Consider the following 10,539-nt stretch of genomic DNA (forward strand, 5'->3'; position numbering starts at 1 on the left):
GTCCCTGTCATCAAATCGAAGGTGTTGCATAATTGAAATGAATCTATCTCGGGGCATTGTCTCTTTGATTACTGGCACCAGAAATCCTTCTGACCAGCAATCCACAATGGCACCAACAGGACACATGATTGCTCTTACAAACAGGATTGAAATGAATGCCATCAGTTCATGAACTGACAAATTCCAGTCCGGCTCTGTTCTGTTCTGCAGAATGGTAAATTTACATGAACCTCACTTTAAATGGGTTTATATAAATATCATATCTACTATGGCAGTGACAAACCTTAGCAGACTCTGTGGGTCCAGCTTGCGCAGTGAAGCACGAACGATTTGCTACTGCACTGGGCATTCCAATGTCCTCCTCTACCCACACAGTGCCGTCTTTTGCCTTGTGGCTCTGGCTGGGCTTCCCAGTACCACGGGGCCTCTTCTGTGGAGGCATGTTGGGTTCTTGTTCCGTCTCCTTTTCAGATTCTTCTGAGGAGGTATCGGTGGCCTGCTGGACAAATGAAACCTCTCCTCCATCAGAATCTGCTTCATCCATTTCCTGAAGCAAGGCCAAAGCCTGTTGCGCGGAGAGGTTCTTCCTGTGTGGCAGTGATACGGAGGCCATCCTGATGTGCGTTCTCAGAAATGCGAACAAGAAATCATTCTCCCGCCTGGGTCGGTCTGCTTTTATGCACAGCACTGTGCTGTAGTCAAGCAATGCCACTCCCTCACATTCACAGTGACAATGGAACAATGGAAGATCTGTGCTGAGAGTCAAGGAAGGTGTGAATGTGTGTCTTTTATATTTGCAGGTCAGTCAATGTGTGGGATATTTTGTATAGGTACGGCAGGCATTTCTGAAAGTTGTAACACAGAGGTTTGGCCTGACTTGGATCTGAGCAACTCTGAGTGAGCAAATGCAAATGTGCCAGGCCTCAAGGATAATGGGTGGTTTGCACAACAAAAGCTGGAGGAGAAACGAGCTGACGACCTGTGAAAATCTCAGCAGTGGTGCTTAACACCTCGGGACTTGCACCAGAAAATAAAAAAGCCAGTATTTCTAGGGGGTGTTGGGTTTAGGGAAGTTACGCAAATTTGCGCAGGTTTAGTAAATCTAGTAGTCTTCAGGGACAGTTCTCCGGACTTCATGAAGGACATTCAAAGCTCTTCTCTGGATGTTGGCTGCCTTTTCTTCTGTTCACTATCAAGATGATGCCACGCTGATTTAATAATGTTGAGGTCTGGGCTCTGGGGAGGCCAATCCATGACTGATAGTGTCTCACTGTGTGTTTTTCTATCCAGGTATGATTTCACAACATTGGCAGTGTGTTTTGAAGATTGTCATGGTGAAAAATGAAGCTGTTCTCACACACCACTGGATGAAATGCAGCCCCAAACCATGACAGAGTGTAACAGCGGTCTGGCGAGGAAGGAGGCTAGCAGGTACAGTGGGCATTTGGTTTGGAGGTTAGCAGGATAACTCGAAGCCAGTCAGTTAAATCGAACAACAGACCTTTGTTCGTTGTTAGCAATATGAGACCATACAAGCCAGGTCTCCACGGCTCTACTCTGTCCGTACATACATGCGCGGTGACCAATAGTTGCAGGCGCCAGATGTTACAATGATGAGGTCTCTCTGTGAACAGACACACAAGCAGCATGTAACAGCTGCCACTATACTCACACACCTACTAGGAGACTCACCCAACTACTACAATAGTACCCCCCACCCCAGTGGTGCTATAACACAATAAGGGTGGTTACATCAGCCTCCACCATATTTCATAGATGGATGGAGACACTCACTGTGGTGCCTCTTTCCTGGCTGCTTCCGTAAATATTGATGATTATTTGAACTAAAAATGTAAAATTTGGATCCATCACTACATTGGACATGTTGGCACTAATTTTGGTTCAGTCCTTGTGTAATTTGGCATACTTCAGCCTTTGTTCCCCGTTTCCCTTCCTTAAGAAGCCTTTTTGACAGCCACCCTTCCTGTTTGTTAAGGACATGACTTTCACATACTGTTCATCTGCTGTTGACAGTATTTTAGGCCTGCTCATGTTTCTTTTGTCCCCCAGTTGTCCATTTTCCTGAGATTTGTTAAGGGCATGCTGCACACTATGCTGCTTACCAGGTTTTTAACTGGCAGATCTTTGTTTGTGCAAAAATATAATTTTATGCTTGTTGAACTGTGTTATCTTTGGTACTTTCATATACTGAACTAAAGAAATGGGTATTAAACAATGGGGTTTTTCATGTCAGGCAGCCAGTAATAAAGTTGTCTCTAAAGATTCGATTTGAAATTGAGTCTTGGCTAAGTTGTCTGTTATATGTGCTGTCTTTGTTATGCTTGAAAAACACTGGAAGACCTCCAGCCTGAACCACGTCATAAAACACAAACATAAACATAGCTCAAGACTTTGTACAGTAATGTACATAATTACATTTTAAATCTAATCATAAGTTATTTAAAAATACAAATAATCATGTAAGACAAAACAAATAAACCAATAAATATATAGAATGCAGTAGAAGATAAAAACACATCTATCATTAAATCATACAATGACTAAATGTCAGTAATATGACTTTGCTTCTCAGTATGGTATTACTTGGAAATGTTTATCCCAAATTTCTTTTTGTTGTAGCTACGTGCAGCATTCAGAAGTGAAGTGACCATGTTATGCATGTCTAGTTCAACAACTCATAAATCATTCACCCCAGATTTTGGCACCACAGTGATGATCAGTTGCAAAGAACAGGACTGAAAAAAGGTTACTGAGGCATGTTAATTGTTGTACTACTTGTGGTATTTCTGATATAATTTTTTTAAACAGAGTGATCACAAACCAATTCTGGTGACAAACCTTTAAAAAATATAAATATATGAAATGATGAAGACTGGCATTAATAAACAATGAAGCAACATTAAATACGTTAAAAAAGGAAAACATTTCTGCTCACAGATCGAACAGTATTTCCTGCTTAGAGCACCATCACATTCAATTTGTGACTCATGTGATGTGAAAAATAATGATGGATAAAACATTTTAATTACAAAAGTGGTATCCTTTCTTTCTTTTTTCCACCTTTTTTTTCTTCCTCCTGCCTGCTTGGACATTTCCCTACTGTACATGCGCTGTAATAACGGAAATGACACAAATAGAAATGAGTAAATGACCAACTTAAAGTAACACATGGAGCAAGAGGAGCCTATAGAGAATTTATTGAGCTCATCTTTCAAAAGCAAATGTTTTAGGCACAACATCACATTCAGATCACATTTTTCTTTGTTTTTGGCAAAAGCCACCAGACAGGATAAAACAAAACAAACAAACAAGAAAATACTGTGAATAAATACGGGGATGGAGAACCCTATCAACTATCAACAGCGGCTTTTGTCTCACTGAGGTGCGAATGAACCGATAACTGTAGATGATTTATTCTGTAAAAAGCTGTTTAACTTATTCTGAACTCTCAGGTATACAGGGGAAAAAAGGACAGTGTCTTCCACTAGCCTAATCATCAGATTTCTATTAAGAGATCGTGCAGTAATAAATGTAATGAAAGTCTCTTTTATTAAATTAAAGCTATTAAAGAAAACAGACTGACATGTGTAGTAGTCCTTACCTAGCTGATAAATCTTGCTACCTAACATGGCAGTTTAATTAATTACACCAGTCAAACCTGCTATGATTGCGTTACATTTCTGTGTCTGCAGTTTTCTGAAAAACACAAGTGTAACTTTTGAGAAGTGCCCCAGTGTAAACTGGAACTGGGATCTTTCCCAGTTGAGTAACAATGATGTGAGGGCAGCGGTTACACAGGTAGCCCCACCCTTTACTTACTGTTTCAGGGTTTGTTATCCAGTATAAATATGTGTGTCAGCCACCTGTACTGACACATCACAGACACCTAAAAGCAAACGTTTACATCTCTGTTTATTTCAGCAAACTTTTAGAATGGCTGATGAGACATGCGGAGGATGGTCAGAAACAAAGAAAGCTGATGAGCAAATTCAGAAGATCTGTGATAAGGTGAGCTTCAGTCTACTTTGATTTTTTTAGAGCCTCTATGCACAAAAATCTTAGCTTTGAATTTCAGTCTGAATTTATATCAAATTGTATTTTACTTAAACAAAGGTCAAAAGCCAAGTAGAGAAAAAGACAAATCAGAAATATGCAGAATTTCATGCTGTGGAGTACAGGAGTCAGGTCGTGGCAGGAATGAACTATCTCATCAAGGTAATTATTACTGTCATTTTCATTATACATGTGTTTCACATCATCAAAAAGAAGGAAGAAAAGCTGTTTATGGGCAGAGTTATTTGTGACATCCATGTGTTTTATTAAAATGTAAATCCAAGATTCGTCAGTGTTGAAAACACAGCATGGTTTTCCCCGCTTTGACTGCAGGTTCATGAGCTTCATGCTGGAGGAACCAGTTACCTTCATCTGATGGTGTGGCAGCGGCTTCCATGTGAAGGAGGACAGGACGTCCTGACTGGACTACAGGAGCATCACCACAAACACGATCCCCTTGTACCTTTCCACTAATGTGATCACAGAGCCTGCTTCAGCTTTCTCCAAAATGTTATTATCATTTTATTGTAATAATATTCCTGTGAACTTGAATGTTATACAGAGAGTATGATTACATATACAGGAATGAAGACAGAGATGGTACAATGTATACTTTAGAACTGGATGAAGTTGAATGAATAGATTCACAAATGAATAATAAAGAAACTCTAAAATACTTTGGGTTAATCAGTTTCTTGACAGTAAAGTCATATTTGGTGCTGATACTGTGAGTAAATCCTTCAGGGAAAATGAAAAAAAAGAAAACAAACAAGTTACTGTTTTTCTTGATGTGAAGAAAGAAAGGAAGTGACTTAATAAACAAGAAGCACTCAGAGAACGCAAACCTTCGCCAAGGCAGTTCACCCTCTGGGCAGAATTTACTTTAAGTGAATAGTATTTGATTTTGCGTACGTTCATTTACATTTTTTTTCTTTTTAAAGGTAATTTTAGAACTTTGTAATGCAATAAAAATCAGATAAGGGAAGCATGACCGATGTCTACTCTGATTACACAAACATTAGGAGTAGGCAATTCATTAACAGGTATTGATTTTTAAAGATCATAGATTATACAGTCAGTACCATGACTTTAATTCTTTTCTTCTTGTAAATGTTTATCCTGTATTTCTTATTGTCAGTGGCCGTTTTGATATGGGTGACATGGGCCGTGGCGACATCAGGTGGCCTCAGGTGGCAAATAAATAAATTCAGTGCATTTGGGGGATTGCATGGGCACCAATTTCTACTGCCCATTTGTGGGACTGCAAGGGCACCCACCATTTGCAAGGTGCGTCTCCTGCTTGCCGCACAGGGAGGAGAGGGGAGGAGTGGCTCAGATTTTATGGCTTGCTGGAGCGGCATCTAATAACCAGCTCGCAAAATTTAAAAAATAAAATAAAAACAAACACACAGGCACCAGACATCATGATTTAGACTTATAATTTGCACCGATGTGTTTTCTAAGTCCGATCACAAATATAAATGTGCGAAGTGAGCGCGAGGGCCCTCAGTGCGCTTGCTTGCTGCTGCTGCTGTGCTGAAGTCTCACACACCACACTCACACACCAAAAGGGGACGGGTGCTTCAAAATAAAGCACATTTCATTCATAATATTGTTAATCCAATTGCAGAAAAACACTCCTATACAAACCAAATCTGCACACTCAGGTGTAGGTCTATTAGTTTAACTTGTGGCGATTTTGAGGGATGGGTGTTGATACTGGAGTGCAGATCAACAAGAAAAGGTCACGTTGCTCAGTTTAGAAAAAAGAGAAAAGAATAGGAGGAGAAACCAAGATAACATTCATAGGGATAGGGAAAACAGCAGACACTGATATGGCTTATTGAATCTTCAGCATAATATTAATTAACCATTAATTGGAAAAGGTGTATTGTTGATTTGACTCCTATTCTCAATGTATGACAAATTTTAATGACTGTTTCTGTCATGGTCCTGAGTCTGATGACTCAGTGTTTTGTGTTTATCTCATGTTCCTGTTTATTCTGGTTATGTCTTTTGTTAAGATTTGCTAGTTAGGTTTTGGTTCTGTGCTCCCTCTGTTCCTGTTCAGTCAGTTCTCAGTCTGTCTCTGCATGTGTGTTGAGTTTCCTGTTTTACTTTGAAGGTCTCTGTCTTATGTCAGTGTTTACAGTTTCTGTGTAATTAGTGTTAGCCGTGCCTCCCAGCTGTTTGCTCTTGGTCCTGTTCACCTCTTGTATTTGGTGTCTGCGTCTTCCCCTGCTCGTCGTCGCATCGTCCCTCATTCTTCACTGTGTGCTCTCTCTGTCCGCCTGCCTGCATAGTTATTTGTATTTTCAGTTTGTTTTTTTTTTGGTAATCAGCAATAAAGCTATTTGAGTGCACTTCTTTGCCTCCTGGAGTCTGCGCTTTGGGTCCACTCTTCCTACCTCCCACACACAGTACATGACAGTTTCCTATCCGTTTGCTACGCTCAAACCAGACGATAGTATTCTGTTGTAATCTAGCTGACTTAGCAAAAAAAGAAAGAAAAAAAATCCCTTACACTATTAGGCTACATTATTTAGGAAAGTTTTCTTACTGTAATTACAGAGTAATGCATTACTTCTAAACACTGATGTTGTGATAGCATATTCAATTAAATGCTTGTTCTACATATAATTCTGAATATTTGATAAATTGGGCAAAATTATATTACTTCTGAAATCTCAAGAGCACCCTCTGCCACTGGCACTGCCCAAGATGAGGAGCTGTCCACCTCCTCAGCCACATATGTGTTTCCTGTCTGATCCCGAGGATGAAGACCCAATGTCGGCCACTTTCGGTGTAATTGTGTGCAGCCCGAGTGTGTGTGTTGCATATTATTTTAAAAAGACTTTGCCGCCACTATGAATGCTGTGTATTCCAAATAACTTGTGTATACTAATGCAAATGTAAGCTCATAGAGTAGAACCCATTTAAGCGGCCAACGAATTGTTAATGTATTGTTAATTTATCGTTTCTGGTTTTACTATAAAAAGACTGGGGACGCTTGTGTTTTCTTTCTTCCTCAATTGATCAGATAAGACTTGATTAAAAGAAATAATGCAAAGGCATTTTGCTGTGTTCACAGAGGGTCTTGAGGGTCTGTGTAAACGGAAAGATCTTGGCGATGGTGCATAAATTTGGGCACCATAAAAAAAGAAATGAAATCAATATTTAGTAGATCCGCCTTTTGCAGAAATTACAGCCTCTAAACACTTTTTGTAGGTTCCAATGAGAGTCTGGATTGTGGTTGAAGGTATTCTGGACCTTTCCTCTTTACAAAACATCTCTAGTTCATTCAGGTTTGATGCCTTCCGAGTATGGACAGCTCTCTTTAACTCACACCACAGATTTCCAATAATTTTCAGGTCTGGGGACTGAGATTCCAGAACGTTGTACTTGTTCCTCTGCATGAATGCCTTAGTGGATTTTGAGCAGTGTTTCGGGTCGTTGTCTTGTTGAAAGATCCAGCCCCGGCGCAGCTTCAGCTTTGTCACTGATTCCTGGACATTGGTCTCCAGAATCTGCTGATACTGAGTGGAATCCATGTGTCCCTCAACTTTGACAAGATTCCCAGTCCCTCCACTGGCCACACAGACCCACAGCATGATGGAACCACCACCATATTTCACTGTAGGTAGCAGGTGTTTTTCTTGGAATGCTGTGTTCTTTTTCCTCCATGCATAACACCCCTTGTTATGCCCAAATAACTCAATTTTCGTTTCATCAGTCCACAGCACCTTATTCCAGAATGAAGCTGGCTTGTCCAAATGTGCTTTAGCATACCTCAAGCAGCTCTGTTTGTGCTGTGGGCGGAGAAAAGGCTTCCTCTGCATCGCTCTCGCATACAGCATCTCCTTGTGTAAAGTGCACCGAATGGTTGAACGATGCACAGTGACTCCATCTGCTGCAAGATGATGTTGTAGGTCTTTGGTGACAAGGACCCCGTGGAGCGAGGCGTCCTCAACCTCTCCGCAGCACAGGTGGAATACAGCGAAGACCAGCAGGCCATGCTTAAGGTACAGTTTGAGGCAGGATAGAGAAAGGCTGGATGTAACACGCTTGTCTTTAATGAGAATTTATTCAAATTGTTTTGATGCACGTTGGCCAGTTTTGGACACATTGATTGATGAAATTGCAAATGGACTGGGATTTATCATTTGAATGAACATGAATATAATGGGATGTTTTCTTTTCAGTGCCCAACACATTTGCAGTGTGCACAAAACATCGAGGCATCCTCCTGCAGGCCAACAACGAGAAAGACATGAACGACTGGCTGTACGCTTTTAATCCTCTGCTAGCAGGAACGATAAGGTACACACACACGCTCCTTACACCACAGTCAAACGTGCAGCTTCTGCACCCTTCAAAAACATTCCCTTCTCCTCACAACGTAAAACTCTCCCCACAGATCTAAGCTGGCGAGGTGGCGCAGCAGCCTGACGAAGAACTGAGCGGGCGGACCAGTACGCGGGAAAACCACCGCTTCTATCTTTCTGAAAAGCCTTTGAAAATACCGAAAATACCAAGTGTTAAAACTTATTAATCATTGTGATTCTTGACAGTTTTCTCTTGTAAGTCGACTTGTGGCTTAAGTCTCTTTTCATGCGACTAAAACGTTGAAGTTCCACAGAACTTTTGCCTCCCCGCTTCCCTCCAGCAATCCCGCTGCCAACTTAGCTTTCCTCCTCTCTATTCCCTCCCCTCAGCTTTTTGTGTTTTCGTTTCGATGACAATGTTTGGGTCTAATTTTTTTCCGCTTCGTTGTCATTCCCAAACTCCCCTAACTAAGTAGCATGTTGTAGTAGTCTACTTGTGTGTGCACGACTCTCTAGAAAAGTTCTGTTTGCCAATCATCTGTACAAAAAAATGTCACTATCAGTGTTATTTGTCTCCTGAAATGAGTTTCATTCTATTTTGGGGTTTTTGTTGTTGTTGGTTTTTTATTAAATTAACACGCTTGCATGATACCTGCAGCAGTCCTCGGGAGAAGACCAGGTTTGCTCAGTTTAACACAAAAAAACAAAAAATAACCAAATCAGCCAGCTTACATTTGAAACCATGAAGGAAAAATCTACAGATCTCTCCAGGTGACGTGTTAGTTTATGCTCTGCTACCTAAACTATAGCTGCTAATAGATTTACAGGGTACTTTTCTTCTCACAGTGAGATTTGCATCAGGCTGAACCGTCTCTGAAACAAAAACTCAAAGTGGGAATGAAATTTGACAGGAGGGCCACGCCCGATTTCCACTGTCATCCACGTCATACTTAGATCCTCCTCAATCTGTGTACATACGCCGCCTCTAAACCCCCGATAGTGCCAGTGTCAGTTAGTGAGTCAGTAAAATACTCATGCATTCTTGTTAACATAAAAACTGCAGACTAACTAGAGACAAACAAGCGAGGATCGCTTCATATCTCAGCAGTTTAAAAAAAAAAGACCAATTGTTCCTGCAGGAGTAGATTCGGGCCCCTTTTTGCTTTTTCATCCCAAGGAGTAAAAACAGGGTTACAAGGAGATGAGGAGGAGGACGAGGAGGATGAAAACGAACTAGAGGGAGAACTTGATTTGTACATGCGGTCTGTTGTGGTAGTTAACCCTCATTTAACACATTCCTCTCTGCTCCTCTAGCTTGCTCTAACTCACATTTATTTCTTAATTTTTTTAACCTTATTTTGCACATTAACACATATCTATAGCAAGGACAGAGACACAGCCACATATGTTGAGTCCAGGATTGTATTTGAGCATCAGGAACAAATGATAAGAGCACATATCAGGAGTACACTGGATAGCTGTTTCTCAAAGGGTTTAATAGAAGGAAAGAAGTTAAAGGGACTACATATTCAAAGGTCTTATTTCTGATACTACCCCATGAAAATATTTGCTCTGTGTGCCGTGCTGCAGCTGCTACATTTGGCTCCGGATTCACTTTTTGGCGCCTACGCCTCTCGAGATGTGTTAATGACAGACATTAAAATACGCTGGTCAACCAACCAGCAGTCTGCCTGCTGTGTCGTATGAAATGCGTGGAAGGAGAGGAACCGACTGTCTGTTACATATAGATAAAAAACAAAGCTCTGACGTGACCTCGGCTCAGCCAGCCTGACGGTCAGAGAAACAGAAACGTGCTGGATTGTGGATCTCTGAGCTGCACATCAAAGATGCACCTATGCACAGATCAAATCTCAAAAGTGCCTCATATACATGTTGATGCGAAGCGCCGCCAGAGCAAACGTTTCCACTTCATTTGCAGAGGTGTTTTTATTTTGGATTGTGTATTTATTGTTTGGAGTGTATATATATTAGTTTGCAGCTCTTTGCACATATTAATAAAAGGTTCAACTAACTGGTCAAATAAAGTCTGTGCGGTTTAGTTGTTCCACTCATATTAAACCAAATGATGGTGTGGCGGCCTGTTCTAGTGTGAACTAAGAGAGGGTTTGAATGTAAGAGA

At 40.9% G+C, this 10,539-nt stretch overlaps 1 protein-coding gene across 1 annotated transcript; it reads left to right on the plus strand.

Moving 5' to 3' along the window:
- The first annotated feature begins 3,910 nt into the window (after nucleotides 1-3,910).
- On the plus strand, nucleotides 3,911-4,735 carry LOC146380344 (cystatin-A-like). The gene is made up of 3 exons (XM_084940369.1): nucleotides 3,911-4,029; nucleotides 4,135-4,236; nucleotides 4,408-4,735. The coding sequence occupies exons 1-3, from the start codon at nucleotides 3,955-3,957 to the stop codon at nucleotides 4,546-4,548; spliced, it is 318 nt and encodes a 105-aa protein (XP_084796495.1). The 5' UTR covers nucleotides 3,911-3,954; the 3' UTR covers nucleotides 4,549-4,735.
- The last annotated feature ends 5,804 nt before the right edge of the window (nucleotides 4,736-10,539 follow it).

This window comes from Perissodus microlepis, chromosome 9, assembly GCF_051167445.1.
Source record: "Perissodus microlepis isolate ML-2025 ecotype Zambia chromosome 9, ASM5116744v1, whole genome shotgun sequence".
NCBI lineage: Eukaryota > Metazoa > Chordata > Actinopteri > Cichliformes > Cichlidae > Perissodus > Perissodus microlepis.

Coding starts and splice junctions, on each gene's coding strand:
- LOC146380344 (XM_084940369.1), top strand. CDS start 3,955: ATGGCTGATGAGACATGCGGAGGATGGTCAGAAACAAAGAAAGCTGAT. Junction 4,030..4,134: donor TTCAGAAGATCTGTGATAAG/GTGAGCTTCAGT, acceptor ACTTAAACAAAG/GTCAAAAGCCAAGTAGAGAA. Junction 4,237..4,407: donor GAATGAACTATCTCATCAAG/GTAATTATTACT, acceptor CTTTGACTGCAG/GTTCATGAGCTTCATGCTGG.